Source organism: Megalopta genalis, chromosome 12, assembly GCF_051020955.1.
Source record: "Megalopta genalis isolate 19385.01 chromosome 12, iyMegGena1_principal, whole genome shotgun sequence".
NCBI lineage: Eukaryota > Metazoa > Arthropoda > Insecta > Hymenoptera > Halictidae > Megalopta > Megalopta genalis.
In genome coordinates this window covers 3,842,076-3,864,949 of record NC_135024.1, presented here as the reverse complement: position 1 = coordinate 3,864,949, position 22,874 = coordinate 3,842,076, and the positions used below count along the sequence as shown (strand labels likewise).

Below are 22,874 nucleotides of genomic sequence, written 5' to 3'. Positions count from 1 at the left end.
ACGTTTGTATAAAATTTATTATTCGTAAAGGGATGAAAATGCATTTCGGTCAATCATTATTCTGCGGTGGTGCAAATAGTAACTTTAATATGAGAAAATAACATTTAGATTTCAGATGTTTGTTAAAATATAAGGCAGAGAATTCGTGGAAAGTTTATCATTCACAGAGAAATAAAAACGTTCTTCTTTCTGACAACAATTAATAATATAATAATAATACAAATAGTAATATATTCGTATATATATATATATATATATATATATATATATATATAATACAAATAGTAATATTAATATTAAGAAGAAATATTTATCAAATAAATTAACGTGGATTTTCAAATAAACGTCTAAAGTAAGTCTGAAAATTATACGCATAAGAAACTTAAAAACAAAAAAAGCATGTGATAAAAGTGTAGTAAAAAATATACTAAAAATGTACGAGCAGCAACATTTATCTACGACGATTTCTTTAGATTTTTCGAACGACAGTACTTTAAGAAATCGATGTATATACATATACTAAAATTTAAATAAAATTGGCGCATATAATTAAAAACGTAATTAAAATACAATGACAACAAAATTTATCATCGAATTCAAGTTGTACTTAAAATGTAATAAGGGTAGTATAGTTTTTAATATAGATGCAGCCAAAATTTTGGCATATTCTTGAGAGTTTCGACAAGTTTTTTTTCAGGAAGTATGGTTGGAATGAGATTTCCATTTATTTTCTGGTCGTGATCTTCGAGCGAAACTATCGCATTCGTGACGTAAATAAATAACAAGTTAAGGTGTACGGTGTCAAAGTTTTCTCTGCGGTTGGAAACGCATTCCGACGTATACTTACGAGCAAACTTCTTGGTGAATAGCCTGTTCGAAGTGCTGTGTGTTCACAATCGCACGAATTTTTCCAGCGCTGTTGCTCGCCCAATACGGCGTCACGATTTCGACTTTAGATTCGCATGCATCAACTCTGAAAAAGCCGAAATTCGATTCTTCGTGCATCCTGTTTACTTGAAAACTGCATCGCGCAACAGAAATTATTTTCTTTTTGGTACCAATCGATAACAACGCCAAATAAAAATGCCATCAAACTGTTGAAGTGTGAATAAAAGATCATTTCATGTTCGCGATAATCCTCGAAAAACAGTGCAAACTGTTAAAATCTTGATTTCTATCTTTTAATTCATTGTAGTAGCTGCCTATTACGATAGTCTATTTTTTAATTAATTGTAGTAACAAAATTTGTTACTTTCTGCGCTAAGATAAGTTTTATTAATATGAATATTAATATGAATATTGCTATATGAATATTATTGCTATATATATGAATATAATATTATTATATGAATATTAATATGAATATTGCTATATATATGAATATAATATTATTATATGAATATTAATATGAACATTGCTATATATATGAATATAATATTATTATATGAATATTAATATGAACATTGCTATATATATGAATATAATATTATTATATGAATATTAATATGAACACTGCTATATATATGAATATAATATTATTATATGAATATTAATATGAATATTAATTGATATAAATATTATATTACTATATGAATATAACTAGGCACAGAATTTTATGGATTTATGACAAGAATGAATAGGTCAAATACAAAAACCGTAAAAATAAAAGAAAGTTAAACAAGTTATAATAAAATTAAAAAAAGGATATTTTTATCACTATCTAGTAAACTAATTCCTCTATTACCTGATAAAAAATTACAGTCGTTTAGTCAAGTTTGAAAAACATTATTGCGCTTTAAGGGCGTCAGCATACTATCCGACGCGACTGTACGCAATCAAATAATGTATTCGCAATGTCTAAAGTAACATACTACACAGAAACATAATGTTTTCGCTACGTCGGTTATTCGTTCTCAAAGGATTGAATTTGTTGGACAATGGTATTTGAAGTTCTCGTGTTGCCTCACCTTCCGCTCTCGTTGTTTTGGCTCTTTCCAGGAGATTGCCTAGGATTTCTGGTGTTTCTGATGTGAGCGAAAAATGAGTCACCGCCGTTCGTCCCGGCATCCGGATCTAACGTGTCCCGAAGACTAGGCCCGCCGTCCGGGTGGTCGTGTTTTCTAGCTTCTCTGCTTTTTCTTCTCCTGCGTGTCCGATGGCCGGGTTCTCTCGTCGGTGGACCATATCCCGAGCTCATTTCAAAGTCGCCGTACATCCTCCTCATTAACGCCTTATTTTCATCAATAAAACGCTCTATCCGCTCTCTGGGAACATTTTAATCGCATTGCTTTTATTCTGTCTCCTACCGTTGTCCATTACTTCTCCGTCATTCTTACTATATTTCGCACGAAATATATAATTATAAAGCGGACTATAATTAATAGATCAATAGCAGAATATAATTATAATTTCTAGCGGGCTCATTGTCACCGAATATTGCGAAACATAATTATCTGCGAGTGCCTGAACGTTCACTCATTTCGATCATCGATTTGAATATTTCATTTGGAAAACCTTTGTATTAAATAAATTAAATAGTTTAAGAAAAGAAGATGAGTAAAGTTGCTTTCAAATAACGTACTGGAACATAGTATACTATACTATAGCACAGTGGAAAGTAGGTTAATGTAATTTAATGCAATATAATATAATAGGAGATAATGAAATATGATATAATAAACGTTAGATTTCAGGTTTTAATTGGCGAGAATGAAGAAGAAAAGAATGTGTGACATCAGATGAATCTGTATAATGAAATCGTGAGCCGAGTTCAAATTGCGCAACTGCGAAGCTGAAATCAAGATATTAATAATAGTAATAATATTCCGTGAACCTATGTATATTTCGGTCACATAAATTAATTTTACTTCAAGAGCATAGTAGTATTGATTCCGATCGGAGTATCTAATTTAATTTCAGATTACGACACTTATTCTAATAATTACATTGGGTACGCGTTTCCGGCAGTTGGGCAGAACAGCTGGTGAAACTTTTTGATACACGGCACACCGCGTATCAAGTCGCCCCTTAATTCGACACCTAGAGCAACCGAAAGAGCGGTCCAAAGGATCTGTAACAAAGAGATGTGTTTGCCTGTTCAAAATTTATCATTGAATTATTTGTATCAGTTTGTTACACGTAATTGTAATGTAAACACATTGCATACTGTATAGCAATACAAATTGTAGCAATAATTTTGTTAGCAATAAAGTTGGTGTAAACAGATTATTCATAAACAGTCCGCGAGCAATCAATCATTTTACACATTGACAAGTTTAGAAAATATTGTCCAATGGATTCTAGATTGCAGTCGAGTGCAGCGTTGCATTTGCAATTCTCCAGAATTCAGAGATCGCAAATCTCTTGCAGCAATGAAAATTCTTTGGTTTTCCATGTTTAATCCGACTGAAGATTTTAAGAGAATCGTCGATTAACTAAAAATTTTATGGGAGACAAAATTTAAACGAGTTCTGACTTCAATTTTGACTTAATTTTGGCTTTTTATACTCTCTTTCGACTTTTTCACGTCAATTTAATTTGTTAGATTTTTCAGAAAATAATCGACTCGATGGAGAAAGCTGGCGGAGTTCTATCGAACGAGTTCGATCGAGCGCACCGGCCGTAATTAAATTTTTTCGCCGACGAAAGGAGCTTCGAATGTAGAACGCGCGGGCCCGGGCGGAATTACCATAAGACCAAAATAAGGAACGAAGATAAGATTGAGCATCGGTCGGCGTGCAGAGTAGAAAAATCCTTGAGAGATACAGCAGGAACAGAGCCGTGATATCTTACCGGGAAATTACAAGTCTGTGGAAATACGAGGCAGGCGGGAAGGGATCCTTGATAAAACGATCCTGAGGGTGGATGAACGGTCGATATATCGAGCAACACCACGCCTCGCGCAACGTGCACGTGACCGTTTCGTATATTATATTCGCGTCGGACACGCGAGACGGACGAACAACGGCTACGAACGCCGGTGCAAGTACAAGTGCAACCTGTATGCGCAACGGTCTATCGATGATTCGATACCTTACGGCTCGTGAGACGGCGTTCATTCGCACCTACGCAACGTGCGACCGATAAAAGTGGCTCGATCGTACGTGCCTCGGGCTTCGCGAAAGGCAAACTTGGCCCACGTGTCCCAGTTCTAGATGCTGTCTATGAAAAACTACGATAAGGACACACAATAAACGTATGTACTCCCTACGCGACGTTCCAAGTCGTTTTTCGAGGGTCGATTTTACGGAGCGAAATGTTCCGGGAACATGAAAAAGGTAGACGCGCACGAGGGGAGGAAATATGAATTTCGATTACACCTATATCGATTTCGTTTAATGGAGTTTTCAGAGGGTAATGAATTTATACTGGAAATTCGAAGAAAATAATTGATTTACCGAACATTTTAAGAGAATCATTGATTTACTGAACATTTTAAGAGAATCATTGATTTACACAAAATTTTATGGAAGATAAAATTTATATGAATTTTTTCACTCTATTTAGTTTATTAGATTTTTGAGAAAATAATCGATCCGATGGAAATTTTATAGGAAATAAAAGCATCAATTTGTATTATTTTAATATTATTTATTTATTATACATTATTAGTCACTTATTAATTTAATATAATTATTAATTCAATATAATTTATTATTTTTATATAATTAATAATTTAATATAATTTATTATTTTATTATTAATTTAATTATACATTAATTTGATTTAGGAGAACTTCCAATTAAATTGTAAAGATCGAATTGTAAATTAAAGTCCAACCCGGGCAGCGACCCAAATTTGGTCTTTCTCCGGTGGATGATTAAATCCAAATGAAAAAGCTGTCACCGTATACGTGGCATGCGGTAAATATAAAGTTTCTTTTTCTTTCTAGGAAACGTCGCGCATATGTACATCGGGCTTCGGTAACGTTTGCAGGACACCCACGACCGGTCGCAAGGACGTTTGGAATGAGGAAACAATCGTGTTGTAGGAAGATCAACCTCGATGGTTATTGTCGAAGTGAAAAGAAGCTAATGAGAAAATGTGTGAGAAGATAAATAACTTAAGTGTGTCCGATGTCTGCAAACATATTTACATAACTGTATAATATTTTTACGTAATATTTTTACGTTTCATTATATATCGATTGAATCATATTAGGCGAAACATAAAAAAACCATTTGCCAGATTGATTTTTGATTTGATTGATTGAATTTTGATTTTTATTGAAATTCAACAGTTTTCATGAACAGTTTTACCTACAGTGAAATAGATTTCTATATATATTCTATGTTTTGTAGTAATTTTTGAAGTTTTCTTGAAATTTTTATAACAATTTATAATCATTCTTATGTTCTTTAATTATTATTACGTTCTGTGACAATTTTTCTGTTTTGTAATAATTTGTATGTTTTGCAATCATTTTGATGTTTTCGTTTCGATGTCTAACTTTGTAATTAAAAAAAAGTTGCATTTTTCGAGAACTATAATCTAAAAAGAGACCGCATAACCAAGTAGAGTTGTTTACTCCGTAATAATGTATGGCTGAACTATTTATGCGGTCAGACTTTAATGACGTTAGAAATATGAAATTTCAACGAAGCAAATTCGACGCTTAGGGCGGCTGACAATATCGATCGCAAAACAAATTTGTGTTTAGCTATTTGTAGTTTACCGGAAAGTCCTCTAATTAGTGTTGGCCACCGGAAGCTCGAGACTCGTTAGCTTAGCAGATTTTGAGCACGATCGTGGTCATAGCCACAGGACAGCAACTTCCAACGAAATTACGCGTGGAGGTGTAGCTGCATAATGTCCCTCCACTTTTTACCCAAACTTCTTTCTAATCCACCCAAAACGTACTTTGTACCGCGAGGACGCAACATTGCACAATGTTACAGAACAGAGTAGATCGTCCCAAACGAGAAAAATCACTAAAGCTAAAAGCGTTGATTCTAAATTATTTGAAACATTTCTCAATTCTATGCGAATTTATAATTAATATGCTGATAAACTGGACATTAAAAATAAATGGAGCTTTAGAAAAATTACAATATTGAATATCTTAACAAATATTATTAGAAAAAGGAATTTGTTGAATCATTCTCCATGGACCTTAGTAATTGATAACCTTAGTAATTGTTAACTATAAAATATGAAACCGATCGACGGTGATAGAATTAACGTTAATAATTAGACCGCGGATCTTTACGCATTTATATTATGTGCAGATTTTGTAAATGCAAAAAAAATATATATATATAAATTAACACGGTTCAGGAATATCTTTAACTTGTTTTTACAATTTGTAATCTTTTATCTGTAAAATGAAGCTTTCCTTGAGTTCAACTTTTTTTAAAATGACGTATAAAAATGACAGTTTGCATAAAGATTCACAGTCCATTAATAATTAAATTATATTATATTTATATTAAAGTCCTATTATAAAATTATATTAAAAAATCCTATTATATTAAAGTCCATTAATTATTAAATTAATATATTCATGTTATACTACTTAAAACAATTCATCTTTCGTTCAGTTACAGTAGAATACGTTATTCACAGAATATTATCTTCGTTCAACCAGAAAAATGAATAAAATTTTTAGTAGTTTCATCAAACTCTTCTTTGCATCCCTCTTAAACGGTAATTTTCGAAACGTTAAACTGTGAATTATATACATTTCTATACTTTTCGATTTTCGAAAATTCAGCTTAGAAACTGTACTTTTATTAAAGATTGTACTTTTCAATTATATCCGTTCGGCTATGACGAAACCTCTGCTAAGCTAAATTTTTCCCTATATCCTGTCAACACTTTAATCCATTAGACAACCGTAAATCATTTTCGAAGCGACGATGGAATTGTTAATTGAATGACATTATTTATCGAGTTGTCGCTAAAATTTTCCCGCCGAGATCAGTGAGCATTGTCCGCGATCAACGTTGTTCAGACACAAGCGGTTGCGAAATTGCTGATCTATAACCGGAAGTCGGCTCCGGCAACGATCATCATCCCACACTCGCGTCTTCATTCAGCAGCCGGTAGGCGTCATTGACTCGAGACGCGAGCCTTCGTGTACACGAGAGAAGTATGATCAACGTGATGCATTTACCGCCAGATATGAATCATGCGGTGTCTATCTACGCAAGTCAATCACAGCTTTTCATACGAATCGAGGCGTGCGGCGTCGAAACTCGGCGCGTCTATTTTCGACAAATATTGAAATACGAGCCCACGGTACAAAGTAACCGAGTCAAATGCTGCACAAAATTAGAAGAACGCTACTTAATCTTGCATTTCGATTTATGATTCATCAAAGTACGACAACAATGCGTTGCGCGTTGTTATTCAAAATTTCTTGACACCGATATTCAATTTATTTTCATCGAAGCTCGTCTTCGGACAATCGCCTCGTACAATGTTCTTTAAATATTAAGTCGTTGAACAGAAGTGAAATATTCACTTTACGCTTAATTACGAACATTCCGTTTGCAAATTCGTAATACAAACATATACGCGACGATCGTAATTTACGACGAGTAATTTCTGGTAAACGTTCGACCTTACGTTTCACGGACCATAAATGTCGCGACTACACGATTTACAAACGGTAAAATTATTTTACTCTCCGCGTGTGTCGCGTTCACGAACGACGTGTTAGAAAATTAATGAGTGTTTCAACGTTTTATTCGCACTATCGAGCATCAAGGGACCGCGCGGTTATCGCTTTTATAGTTGCGTATAATTGACCAACACCTGTTCGTGAAAGCGTTCGAATTATAATAGACGGATTGTGTAAGAATCGTTATAAAATTGAATGAATTACTTCGCGCGACTCCGACATCGACCGAGGTCTCCGTGTCTTTTTCCTGGTACGATAGTCTTTAAAGTGAAACACGGGAAAACGTTCAACAGAGACATTAAAGTCTGTCGCACGCTCCTCTTCGGCGGGCTTCTTCTCGATTGCGACATTCCGGGGATTATACCAGCCGCATTCGTTTATCGAACACATAATCGCGTCTTTGAAGCGACGACCATTTTAATCGATTCGAACGATTACTGCTGAAACGGCTCGAGGATAAATCTTGTTTTCCGGCTGCGAGGCTACTTGGGGAGATCGCAGCGTAATTTGTATGGTTTCTGACAACCAGGAAACCGTCCCGATCTTCTCCTCGTTCTAAATGCACTTTGCATGATAGCAAAACTCAATTAGCTGAAACACGTTTATACAGGGCGTCCCAAAATTATGGTGTTTCCGGGAAATGAGGGATTCATGAAGTCATTTGAAGTAACTTTTTCCTCAGCGAAATTGCAATCCGCGGCTTTGTTTACGAGTTATTAACGAAAAACAGTGACCAATGGGAGGCGAGATCAACTGGCGCGAGACTGCCGAGCCAATGAGCGGAACTGGACTTCGACCGCTCGTTGGCTCGCCCGCATCGCGTCGGCCGAGCTCGCCTCTCATTGGTCAGCGTTTTTCGTGAATAACTCGTGAACGATGCCTCGAAGAACATTTTTGTAAAGGAGAAAGTTGCTTCGAATTACCTCAGGAATCCCTCATTTCCCAGAAGTACTATAATTGTGGGACATCCTGTATAAATATATCTTGCGTAGAAATTTTAGAGACGTATAGGAATCCTCGATGCAATGAAATCATTATTTCATACAATACTTATCTTGCTGGATGCAGAATTTTCACTAATAGTCACAGTGATGCACTTTCGTGTCAATCTTTAATCGAGAATCATCTAATAGTATATTAACATGTAATCTATGTATTTAATCTATGATTAATCGTGGAAGTACCGAACGTAATGATTAACCGTTCGGTATACATTCAAGCAACTTTTTCGGATGAGGTTGATCAAGTTTTTTTCGGAAAAGATTAATTAATTTCTTCGGGAGAGGTTCATTAGTTTTTTTCAGAAAGTGTTCCTAAAATTCTCGTTCTTCTCCAGTTTATCAACTATACATATAAGCATGCGTGAGTACTGTTATTCGTGTTCTAGAACCCTGACACCCGGTCGCGGACAACTGCGTCGAGTGAAAGGAACAATAATTCGCGCCAAATCGATTCTAAGCTCGGCTTGACCGACATTGAACCGATTTAATGATTCTGCAGCGTTAATGGGAGTGGACAGTCGAACGATTATTCTCGATTCTGTGGATAGAATAACCAAAAGTAGCTCGAGGTCCACGGTACATATTACGTTCCATGACGCAACGAGTGAAATGTATCAACGAATTGAGAATTTCTCCTGTCACATTCTGTGCTCGTTAAAAATGGAAAGTAATTCGTACACATCCGAATACCTTATGTAAGTGCAGTCTAAAGTTTGGTATCGTTTTCCAGTTATTATTCAAGTCTGAACGGAACATTTCAATAGAACTAAATACAGTAGGATCTCTCTTTCGATATCAGAATTCTCTATTGTTTAAATATGTTTCGCACGGGATTAGTTCAATTCAAAACGTCTCATATGCAAAACGATTTACCGTATAAATCAACGAAAATGAAACCTGACGCTGTAATTTATTGCAAGTAACCGTTCTATCGTTTCACTCATTGTCCAATGAACTAGACCAACTATAAGCTATAACTATAACTGTAAACTATACATATACTTGCTATATTGCGATAAACTGTAATCGAATATCTTAACAAATTCAAGTCATTAGGACTAATTTGATAATAATATTATATTATATTAACGTTACTCGCTACGATTTAAATCGAATATCTTAAAAAATTCAAGTCATTAGGACTAATTTGATAATAATATTATATTACATTAACGTTACTCGCTACGATTTAAATCGAATATCTTAAGAAATTCAAGTCATTAGGTCTAATTTGATAATAATATTATATTATATCAACGTTACTCGCTACAATTTCAGGAGGAAACGTGGAATTTCTGTCATTGTAGAATCGCCGTATCTTAGCTTCGAAATCGAATCGATTGCTCAACGCTCGAACGTTTGTCCAGTCGCCGTTCCAGCCGAAAATACCCGAATCTTAATTCGAATAACTGGCAACAATACCACTTTACATAAAAGTCAAGCCTGTTTCTCCTTGACTTTCTTCTCCCGCGGAACGGTGGACAACGGTCGGACAAGGACATCGACCAAATTGCTTCCGAATGGGTGATCTGATCTTGAAGATCGCGATGTTACGCTTCGTGGCCGATGAATATGGACCGGTAAATGCGTGAGATTACTTTAGTACGTGCGTACGAAACTGTTCCCAGGATTAATACTCGGCTAGCTTGGCTCGGCTCTCGTTAGTTTTTTTTTTACTATTTTCGTAGTTTTTTTCTAGTATCTTTTTTTCAGCTATTTGACTATTTTTTTATTTGTTAATCTTCTTAGTATTTAGACTGTTAATTTAACAGTCTAACTAACAGTTTAACTAGTAATTCTAACAATTAATTTAGATTTTCACACGTTTCGTTAACGTGTAATTAACGTATCGTTAAAACTAACGTGTCTAGAAAGAGTATTTCCAAAAAATATGGCGAACAAAATAGATAAATAGAATTATAAACGACTTTAAATATACTCGGTTGATATTTCTAATAAAAAAGGTCCACCGTTCGAGTGTTACACAGCGTCGACGTAACGCGTTGAATTTATTAGCAGCGGCGGTAACACCGTTTCGAGCTTAGCCATGATTTGTTTAAGGGAAAAAAATATTTAACCATCGAACAACGGACTATTTTTACAACTAGACGATGTTCAACGTCATTCTCAGCTTTATTCGTGAATTTTTCAAAATATGTTTTAGGAGATACATATTTTTGTTGTGGACCTGTCAGTCTTACCGTTATTCCCAGTATAACAGCAATTTATTTATTTTTATTATATTTGCTAAAAATTGAATAATTGTATGCGATGTAAGTATAACGGTACATGTTAGAGTACTGTAATTGTAAAAAGTAATTTGAAAAATTAAAGAAATTAGAAGAAAAACGTAACGACGTATGATTGCATCGATCACTTATTACAGCTATGATTATATTAACATAACTATGATTTGAATAATAATATAACTTAATGTAACTATGATTTTCACCTAGTTTCGCGAGTAAAAGCATTCGCTACGCTGGAACCTTCTTACTATGTTAATACGCGTTATTATGATTTGCATGCTACTGCGTGTAATCACGACTGGTCACGCACGTTGATAAAGTAGTGTGTATAACCCTGAAGTATACGTCCATGTTATTTTCTTACAGTACTAAACGCTGGACGTCTGTCGCCCATCGGACTATTACCGACGCGAGATGTTGTCAGAATTTCGAATCGCAACCATTAGTCCGAGAACATTTATAGATTCACGATCTACATACCATACAATACTGCAAAACGAAAAATTGAATGAAATTAAACTTTGGCGTTCGGAGAATTTTCTTGCCTCAGCTGCCAACAATTTGAACGCTTTAACTGACGCTTTAACGCGTCGAATGCCGAATATCGATGCCAAAACGTTTCCACGATATTAAAGTCGTTTAATTAATGAAATCGAAACTAGGAGGTTAACAATTATCGTGGAAAATATTAGTTCAATCCTTTGTAGTCTAAAAAGGACTAAGGACGAATTTCAAAACCTAGTTAAAAATTAGTGTCAAAATAGAGAAGAAAATATAAAATGATATAACGTTGGAAATAATTATACCATTTAAGTAGAATCTGATATAAGATTGCATTGATAATTTGGAATTTTGATAGTGCCATAATTACCAATAGATTCCTGAGGGAGGACATCCGAGTGCAAAGGGTTTAGCATATTCTTTTATTCTCACTTTTTACGCAAATTCTTTTTTCTACAAAAACGTAAATTCCTTTTTCAAGTAACTTTCTAAAATTTAGCATACAATTCCATTCGATCATTTTATTTAATAAAAGCTATACTGCATTTACTAAAAATGCCATTTTGTACAGTAAACCTTATCATATTAGATTTCGTAAGGTTTGAGAATAAAAGTTACGAAAACCTCGTAAAAATATAATAATTAAGAATTCCATACAGGAGCACGCTAAAGAATGAAAGCTTTATTTATTGAACAAATTACGAGATCCTACTTTCCTCAAATATACAGCAAATTCTTCGCAATTTTTTTTCAGCTTGTAAACAAAAATTTACAATTTGGAAGAGGAGACGCGATTATTCGAGAGAGAGAGAGAGAGAGTCTTGCACCTCGTTTTTATAATTCTTGACGATCGCCAACTATAAAAATGAGCCGCGGGGCTCGAACGATCGTATCCCCTCTCTCCAAATGATCCATTTTCGTTTGCAAGCTGAAGGAAAATTAGGAAGAATTTAATAATATAAGGTCTACCGGAAAGTTCTGTCCGTTTGAGAAATGAAAGGAAATAATAGATTTTTCATAAATTTAGTAATATTTATTGTACAATATAATTTCCGTCGTTACTTATGACCTCTTGCCAGCGTGATGGCAATTTGTGAGCAACATTTTTCAAAAATATATGTCTCAAATGAATATGTGCATATCTATTGAAATTTGCAATGACATTATCAGACAGAAGTTTCCGGTAGACCTAATATAAGGCCTAAACATCGCGAACATTTTGACGATCAGTAGTTTCGTATTTATCTTCGACGAGCGAAACTGGAGGCCAGGATGGTCAATGCAGTCGAAGGGTTACGGTCTCAATGTCAGCACGCCGATCGACCCCGGCGTCATGGCGGTGTCGTGCTGGAAATTCTTCCAGAACGTATGGATCCGCAGCAGGAGAAATGAGCAGCGATAGCGGCAAAAGGGGACACGAGGGAAACACCTGAGCAAGTGTAACCGAGGTGCATGCACCCAGCTGATCGTACGTTTGCGAGATTCTAAGGAAGATACCCGGGGTCATGGGTGCTGCGGGGAAATGTCACGCCACCGCGATACAGTCTTTGAGTGTTCCTGTATCCACGACCGCGTTCGATCACCTTTCGAACGATCCTCGATCGTGTGCCATCGTACCTCAAGTGGGAGTCCATTGGCTGCCGTGTTCTTCGAAGGTACATGAACGAACACCGACGGAAGGCTTAAATGCCTACAGTGACTTCAAAAAGTTGTCGCGCACCTATGCTCGACGACGAATTCTTCGTTATTTGAACTGTCATAATTTCGTGGACAAGGGTTGTATTATAATAATTCTAGACTCGTTCGAAAGCTTGAAGGTTTTACTATCGACGAGCATCGTTCGTTTTCTTTGCGTGAACATGTTTTTGTATAATATGACGGAAAATCGTTTTAGTGACCGATCATTACATTGACTTGAGGACCGAAACCTTCTGCTTGCAGTGATCTCTTAAATTTTGGTGTACGATATTTTTTCGGTTCGATAAAGTCCAAAGATTTCATTGAAGGCGTAAATTTCATTTAAAAATGTGATTCGATGTTATGTTCTTGTTTAAGTACAATTATTTCTGTTGTCACGTTTTCCCAAACGATTTACACCTACCAATGATTGATACGATTTAGTATCAATTTTCTATATTAATTAATTTAACACAACACGTAAGCGTACAATATAGAAAGACAGAAAATCGATGTGAAAAAGGATGAATGTCTTCGTTTCGCGGAATTTTACTTTTCCTTAAAAATCTGTTCCTTAAAATCTATAAATAAATGCGTAACAAAATGATAACAGCAACTCTACTGCGGTCATTATTTACAAAAGCGTTCAGAGAAGAATATCGATGATAAAAATATATAACTATGTAAATATTTAATAAATAAATTATCTCCTTCGCAAATGGAAATCGCTATCGACTAAAGAACGATTTTAACTGAGCGAATAATAATTGTTCTATCAGGGAGAAAGAATTGACCCGAATGTTCTCGAAGCTTCTGAAAGTTTGAAATATTTTCTGAATTCTTCGAAACAGCTTCACTGCTGGCAAAATCGTCAATTATTTTACCGGGGGGAAAAACGTACGTGGTTCACGATCATCGCGAAGGTTGCGATACACTTTTTGAACTTCGAGATCATAATCGTCGAACAGATTTATTGGAACTTCCCTGATCTACGCTAGATCTTGATGCAGGGGGACTAAAGCTTGACGAAACCTGCTTATCTATTCTATGATCGTAGGTTGTGTGCGAGCAGCAACTCGCTAATACTTTCTACTCACAATTCTTCCGTTCCAGCAGCCTATGAGTCACGCCATTGTTACTCAGCAATTGTAAGAATTGCATGAACAAAACAACGTTATAGAATCGACAGTGTCATGGCTGCGAACGCTTGCAATTGACTTTCGTACGTGCGCACGTTTAATCTCGCATTAGTGTCGCGTTTGTTGAGATGTGTTTGCACGGGCCTGCAGAATATTTTTAGACGCGTTCGCTGCCTCGAAAATAGTATTTATTCTCTATTGCACTGCCAGCGTGTCAGACATGTATTATTTGTGATCCGCATAGTTGTTTTAGAACTATTTGGACGGAAACGTTAGAAAATGCTACCAAAAATCTAAAAATATACTTTATACAATGACGTATCATTTAGACCTTCGTTTCCTCAAATTTTCGAGCCAGAGAAATGCTAAAACTGTTTAAATAATCGCTAACTTTCCTCTGTCAGTAGAATCTGAAACCGAATTTACTTGTTCGAAGGTGTTCGATGAAATTATTTACGAATTTATTCGTAGTTTTACAAAATGAATTTAACAATATCAAATCGATATCGCGCATTAAAAATGTATAGTTAGTTCGGCGTTCGTTGTTCAATTGTTTCCATTTCCGAATCCAAATAGAAGCATTGTTTACTTAACTTTTAAGTTAATAACCGAACCTGAAATTCTTATGTAATATCTCGCAATTAGTTACGTTATTCGAATTTGCTTAAACAAACGGCACATGAATATTGGAACTGCATTTGCAATTGTAATGCAATTGCATTAACATGACACAGTGTTTACACGGGCTCGCGGTTTGAAACAGCAATGCGGATAATAATTAAGTGTTGAATTCGCGAATACGATGGTCTGCGTCCAGGAAAAGTGATCGTAAACGATTTTTATAATGCAGAAGCATATTCACGGCGCTATGTAAATGCGCGCACGGAGGTACTACAAATGGCGCAAGGTAAAACTCATACTATATGGCCATTCTTACACGAGGTAACGAGTGTCTTTACATCGATAGATAAGGAGAAAGGAGAGGAACATCCAAATACGGAGAGCATATGCAAATTGCATACCGTATAGCTGAGCTGCATATTTTTGCAAGGAGTTCGACCTTAAGAGGTTTCTTCGCCTTTCAATGGAACTATTGGCTAGCTCTGCTGAACCCTTTCTTCCTTTTCCGAAAGAACGCTCGAATAGCTCGAAGGTGGTTTCTTTTGCTAAAAATTCTTTCGACAAGGAAAATCCAGTCTTAAGTTACTAACGTTAATTACATTAAGTTATATTTCAGGAATCGAACTTCGAAGACCGTCGAAATCAAATCTGACCAATCAAATTTAAGCTTACGCGAACAATTTGAAAAGCATTTGCTTAACAAAAATTCCAATTTCTGTAAAATGTGTTTAATAGATCGAATTTTTAAAATGCAAGAAAAGGTATAAATTAGCCAAGTCTAATAGCATTTTTCTTTTCTTTTCTTTTCATAGTTGGTAATCGTTTAGGTGACGAAGGAAACTTTTCTTTAATGATAATTTCAGTAAAATGGCGTACGAAATTGCGAATACGCATAAAGATCCGCGGTTTAGTAATTAAATTATATTATGTTTCACGTAATGGTAATTCGCAAATAAAATACTTTGGAATGTTTTAAATCGAAAGAGGGAAGGAGTGTTAGTCATTCTACGAATGTAGTAGGCGAACTCACCGGTATCTGGACGAAGGTACCATTGTTCAATTGTGGGTAAGAGTATAACGGCACCACGGGGACTGAACCATTTTTCAAAAAAATTGGGCCTTGGATGGGCGTGACGTGGGCGTCTTTCGGAATGTCTTGCTCGTCGTCGTCGTAATAGTCATCGAAATCGTCGTCGTAATCCAGGACAGCGTGGATCGAAGTTTTCGTGCCTGGACCACCTTCGCCGCTAACTCTCGTGTACCTTCAATCATCGAAATCCCATGCCATAATTAACAATCGCTTTATGCATTCGTGCTAAATTTTTTTAAAAATGCTACGAAAGTAGTTACAATTTGCTGAGAATTTTTAATAGTATTTTACGTGTGCTTTTAATCAAGGTTTCGTTCATAGCAACCAATTTCGGAAAGTTAAACTATAGACAAATTAATTTTATCTGTACTTCCAATCAAATGAGCTTCACTAGTTATACAAAAGTAAAATTAAGTACCGAATCGTCCGTGAAAGAAGCAGAATTTCCTGTGTACTTTCAATCAAATAAATTTCATTAGTTATACAAAAGTTCTCAAAGTTACAGCACGGTAAAATTAAGCATCGAAACTATTCACGAAAGAAACAGAATTTTATTTAATTTCAGAGACCATTAATTAAGAACTCTGTTACAGTTTAATCAATATTTAGCGACCGTATGCGCCGCGATTATATCAACCCCGCAGCCTCTTCGTAATCCGACGAGAGGTATAACGAGCTCCCGATATAATCATCGCGGAATACTTTAAACGTTTCCGACGAATTCCTCGCAAGAAGTTCGATCGGACGAAAGTATTTTTCGCAATTTGACGCATTACACGCGATAACGAGAACGCTTACGTTACGTAATAATGAAAAGCAATTAACGCACGGTGTAGCTCAAGAGCAAGGTGTAGAAAGTTCTACCAAAAAAATGGGGAATTTCATGGAGTTAATGGGCGCGCAGAAGTCGAGTCTCAAAGAAAGGGACGTTTAATCAGGGAATTTTCCATCAATTATACAAGGTAGATATGTTATCTCGATCTTTGCAAAAACAAAAAAAGAAACACTCGATAAACGTTGAATAACCTTCGTGTCTATAAGTTGTGCGACGACAGACGTGACGTCATATTACCAGTTTCATAATATGTGAAACACTTTCGGTGATTCGATTTTAAAGATTGAACTACAAAAAGATATAAAGATTAAACTATTAAAAACAACAATCTACTAAAGAGTTATACTTCTCAATCTTCTTTTCTTTTATTCGACAGTAATGCAAAGGCAAAATTATTTGAGAAATAAATATTATTTATTATTTTCAAAATAAATTTTCAAATTGCAGCCTTTTTTAATTAATTTAAATATTGGATCTCTTTTTCGCTTGACTTTTAACTCGCAACGATTATAGATGCGGATTTTTGTGCAAACTGAAATCTTTTTAATTCGCATGATACAGAAACGAAATAAAAATTACGTTTTCCTGTCAATATTTTGTAATACACATAACAACACAGTTAACAATACAGCTAATAAATAACAGTTTTATAATCAACCGTTTCATCCGTAGATGCATATAATTTGAAGCCCAATTTGTAAAGGACATTTATTGTAAACTTTAATTTATTTATCATATTTATAGTTACGGCGATCGTAAAATAAATGTAAAATGCTCTGGATAAATTTAGCATTGATCTGAAACAAAATAAAGTTACTGTTAACAGCAATGCGAAAAAATGGTTCGCACAAAATGGAGCCGCCTGTAAATCGATGACATAATTGCCGGGCCGCCGGAATGGGACTCCATAAACGAGCACATCAGATATACGTCAGATAGTCATTAGGAATGCACGGCACGCAAGGAAGGAACCGTTCAACCGATCGTTATATAAATAATTGTACGGACAATTAACGTGACTGTGTAAACCACTTTCGCTGCTTAAGCAATGACTGTTCCTGTCCGATGAAAACATTGATATGCAGTTTATCGGGTGTCACGCGAGGATAATCGTTACAGGCATACCGTGATCGGTAAGAAATAAACGTGTTTCAAAGAAAATTTATTTTTCAATCATATATCGCTGTCAAAATTTAATTTCCAATCGCATATTATTTTCGGCTTACTTTCATAATAGTAGATTAATAGATAGATAGATCAACAGATAGGCATTCTTCCGATTAAAATGAGTCCACGCACGATGTAAATCGCATCGATTTAAGCAATCCTCGGTTTAATTAATAAACGATCTATAATAATACATTTTTCAATAAAAGTAGTCCGATTGGCATCGTGTTCGGACTCATTTTAATCGGAAGGATATCAGCTATCCATTGGCGCTAAATAAAATTGATTTATTCAAGTCTCATTGATCTTGCGCTAACAATTGACCGAGAAGCAATGAAATTTTGTATGCGAACGAAATATATTTTCCCCTCATTTGCCGCTTGCACAATAATTTTGGGACACCCTGTATATTGAAAGATATTTACCCGTTCGGTCTCTCAGGATAGCTCTCTTCCTCAGGCATCCTCGACGTCCTCTGGTTGCTCTGGTCCCTGTCGACTTGGGCCCGTTGCTGTTGCTGAGGAATCGAAGACGGCGGTCTCATCTGTTGCTGTTGTTGTTGCTGCTGCTGCTGCCTCGGCTGAGTCCTCCTGAAGTCCTGATTGTAATTGTCGTATCTCGTGTCCTGAGACGACGAGAAGGACGAGTGCTCGACGTACTGGTTCGAATTCGTTTGCCTAGTGAAGCTCGATTGATGCTGTTTCTGCTGCTGATAACCGGCGGGCGGTATGTACGGCTCGTTTTGGAACGGTTCGCGGTCGTTGAAGTTTGGGGCCGGCGCTGGCGGAAGCACCGCGTTCAAACGAAGGTTGTTCACTGACGGATGCCCTCCGGTTTGGCCACCGTAAAAGAACGGCGTGGGCGTTGCCGGCTGATACGGCAAGGTGAAGTTGACCAGCGACATTTTCACGGTTCTGTGCGCAAATCAGATTTTCGAAAATCATCTCTCATCGATATCCGGTGTGGATTCGTTGACGATAGACTGCGGATCTTTGTGCATTTAGTGGTACAGTAATGTCTCCCTAACTTTGGGAAGAGGAGATGCAATTATTCGAGCATTGCGGCTCATCTTTATAGTTGTTGACAATTTGTAACTATAAAAACGAGCCGCAAGACTCGAATAATCGTATCTCCTCTTCCCAAATTGTCCATTTTCGTGGACAATCTGAGCGACAATTAGAGAGACATTACTGTAGTTATACGATTTCAACGCCGTCGAGTGCAGCGTCGGATTTTTACGCAGAATAAAAATTGCATCGATTGTAAAATATAGAAGCTAAGTCGCAAGGCTTTAATCTGTCTTTAATCATTTTAATAGATCAAAGATTGAATAGATTGACATTTCAAAGTTCCTTTAATCTTTGCGCTATTTTAAATTGTAACTACCAAATTTTGCCATAAACGCGTAAAATCCGCGGTCTATTTATTAGAATTTGGAATTCATTTTTATTATAACGTATTGCGGAAACCGAATGTTATTTGGATGTTTCGAATACACAAGGGTTAAACTAGTATTTGCGACGGTAATTTCGTTTAAATTGCGTATTTTCTTGAAATACAACATTTTTATGAAATATATGATTTAATAAAGAATCTCAGAGTTTACCGAGTGTCGAAGGAGAAGCATTCAATATTTGTTTGGTATATGGGACACACTATGCTGACAAGTGAAACAGCCTTAGTAAGCACAGGTCGAAAGGTCAACCGTTTCTGTGATACAAACATTTTCGTTTGCTAGTAGCGTCGCGATTGATAGTAACTGTGTGTAATATTGATGCAACGCTAATAAGATCCACTATCGTCGATTCACAGCCGACTGATTCTCGATGAAATCTGCCGTCGGCAATGAGGACATTCAGAACGCAATTTAGAAACACTGAAGTAAACGTCGCGCGCGATGGAAGCAAGTACGTCAATCACGGTGCCAGCAAATAGAAATGTTTATATTTCTGAAACGGTCGACCTTTCGACCTATGTTCACTGAGGCTCTTTTACACGGCACAGCGTATCCTATACACCGTGTACCATATAAATATCGAATGTGTGTGTTTTTTTTTAACTCCTCGTGTATCCTTTTGAACCAGTTAGTCAAAAACAGCTAACTGGTTGAATGATTTTTGATATTGAGAGAATTTTTTGGGAGTCGCGATATTCGGCACTTAACGCGTTGAACTATCAGATAACGAATCTCATTAGTGTTTCAACGAATGTACACTCTTTCGACTTATCTCGTTAATAATTAAGATGTTGAGCTTGTTTTGTTTCAACGTCGTCGGATCTTCGATTTATAGTTTTTGATCAGAGAGAAGTTCTCTGGAACAGCGGGCGAAAAAGAAAGAAGTCTGCTAATCTTAAATTCTGATCTCGAAGCTGTCCTTGACAAAGTAGGGTAACTTACAGGAATTTCATTTATGACCACTGCCTTCCTTCTTTGATAAATGTAATCGTTTAAAATATGCGACACACGCTTAGGGAACGTATGTACAGGAAAGAGGAAACTTCTTTTGCGATACAGATATACCCTATTTGTTAGCCGAAGTTAAAGCGAGTTCAGAATGTATTTTAAAAGAAGGCATGATCATTTAATATTTATGCGCTGTTTGTAAAGCATATCTTTTCTTGTTTCAATTGGCATTATTTAGGTTTTAATATTTTTAAAATTAATTATTGTTATCATTTTCCTAAAAAATACCTAAAATAATATGAAAAATGGTAACTTTACATTTTCTTCTGTATGTGTACAGAATTGTATAATATAATATAATATGTTATAATACTATAATAATATTTGTTTGGGATTCACTATAACCTTGGATGCACCATGTTTCCTGCTAAAATATACGAGATGACTAAAAATAAGTTTCATAGTAACCAGATTGATTTAGAGTGCATGGAATGTTGTAATGTATTATAATAAATACATATCATAATACATAGTATGTTATAATATTATAATACTAATATATAATATAATACATAGTATGTTATAATATTATAATACTAATATATAATATAATATAATAGTAAAATAATATTCTAATATTATTATTATTATTATTACCTTAATAATAACAATAAATAATAATATAATAATATTGTAACATATTACATACTATAATATATTATAATGTTACAGAGACTCTAAATCAATTTGGATACTATGAAAGTTATTTTTAGCAGTCTCGTATATTTTTACAGGAAATATTCAGGATCCGAGGTGGAGGTGAATCCCGAACACCAGTTCTGGGAAGCTGTGGCAGCATATTTTAAATGAACAGCAATAAACTGCATTACATTACACACGTTACGAAATAATTCCCCGGGGAATTCAAATTGCTTACCAGAAGGACGCCGCATCTGGATTAATGGCACTTTTTTTTACGAAGTAATGTACTTTGCATCTTAAACATTTACGCTTTAGCAATCATCTTCGCGTAAGACTTACTATAAAATGAAGGTGAACTCCCCTGGAAGAGAACTTAGATCCTGTTTCGTGTTCTTTAACTGTGCTCACTGCGACGCTGATCCCGTTGAAAATGGCAGCTCACGACCATAGACATCGTGCTCCGAAAACCATGATTGCTACGATCTCCAAATATCAATTGTTTGTCACGCAGCAGTTCGAGCGATTTTCAATTTTTTATATGGCGATACACGAAACCACGAGTGTCACTGTTTTTTTATTTTGTTATCTTTTTTATTTTTTTTTTTGTTTGATTTAAATGTCCCGTTTGCGCGTGCTAAAATGAAACTGTCAGGACTCTTTTACGTCTTCGGAAATACGGAAACATGATCGACGTTTGAAATATCCCGTGATTATTCGGAACGCGAACTATTCTTATTTTCCTGGCACAGAGAGCCGCGATTACTCCGACATGATTAATATCGTCTTCCTTTCCTTTTTCCTTCGTCGGTGGCACTGCTGTTAGCGCGAGATCGGCCTGAAACGATAAAGAAAAGTCGATATGTAGCGGATACGTCGCCGACGGGGACATTAATCATTTTTTTGGAGCATTGTTAATGCTGCTATAGGACATGATTGAAAGAATATCACGCGACGGACGCAGTGTCTCGCGAAAGAGTAAAAGGATTGAACGCATTTAACAGGATCATTATCGTTAACTTATTAAAATGTTTATAGCAAGTAACAAACTATTACTTGGCTACAGTATCTTGCCTTTAATTCTGAAAATTTTAATTAAGATATTGTCTACTACTTTGTTGCTAAATGAGAGATGACGAAATATTATACATGACTGAATGGATTCGAACTCTTCACTATTTAATTCTTGCGAAACATTGTGTATTTAACATCTAGACTATTTTTATGCAAAATAAATATTGTCTGTGTCAATTGCAAGACAAACGAGCCAAGTATAATTTTATTTGTTTCTATGATAATTTTAATAAGTTGAAATTGGTATACCAACATTCTTAATTTCTTTCAATTAATTTTTTCAGAATTTTCAATTTTACCTACCTTTTATTGCCATAAATTTATTTTTTAATAAAACGGTGTCACTCTGTTTTTACTGATTATTATATACGTCACATTCCTGCACGCTTATTAAATGACAAATCTTTATGCAAGTATAGTGTATTTTATAAAAATGAGAATTTTGCAGATTAATATATCCTGTTAAAATTTTTGGAAAATTCAAATGTAATTGCTCTTTGCAACTGTTCCGATACATCTCTGTAGAGCATCGATCTGCTCGATAATAGAACTCGATATACAATGCATAATTATCTCATGGAGAATTTTTTCTATCGAAAACAGAAATAGAATGAAACCGGTTCCACACTGTCCTTTACAATACTAAGAAATAAATGAGCGTGACTCGACTACTGCTTTTCCCTTCTCTGTAAAGCTGTATTATAATCTAATGAATTTTTTCATTAAATATCAATTACAATTTGATTATCGTACAGATCGATCATGGAATAACTCGTAATCTAGTGAGAACAAA

At 35.5% G+C, this 22,874-nt stretch overlaps 1 protein-coding gene and 1 long non-coding RNA gene across 4 annotated transcripts in view; one reads left to right on the top strand and one right to left on the bottom strand.

The window, feature by feature from the left end:
- spz3 (Spaetzle domain-containing protein 3) overlaps nt 1-22,874 on the bottom strand; it is a 30,481-nt gene that overhangs the window by 2,916 nt on the left and 4,691 nt on the right. The window contains exons 2-7 of one of the 2 annotated variants that reach the window (XM_076525754.1): nt 21,350-21,845; nt 18,330-18,818; nt 15,843-16,074; nt 2,946-3,070; nt 1,968-2,264; nt 848-973 (exon numbers count right to left, since the gene is read on the bottom strand). In XM_076525754.1, the coding sequence (XP_076381869.1) occupies nt 848-973; nt 1,968-2,264; nt 2,946-3,070; nt 15,843-16,074; nt 18,330-18,808 (1,259 nt within the window). In that variant the 5' untranslated portion in view covers nt 18,809-18,818; nt 21,350-21,845. Of the gene's footprint in view, nt 1-847; nt 974-1,967; nt 2,265-2,945; nt 3,071-15,842; nt 16,075-18,329; nt 18,819-19,510; nt 20,435-21,349; nt 21,846-22,874 lie in introns of those variants that run through there. The other variant, XM_076525753.1, reaches the window with a different exon arrangement.
- Nucleotides 3,080-5,192, top strand: LOC143260436 (uncharacterized). Of its 2 annotated transcripts, none has more exons than XR_013034598.1 (2): nt 3,080-4,195; nt 4,892-5,192. It is a non-coding gene; the product is annotated as an uncharacterized LOC143260436 (long non-coding RNA). The 2 variants fall into 2 exon arrangements; XR_013034597.1 differs by having other exon boundaries at nt 3,080-4,353.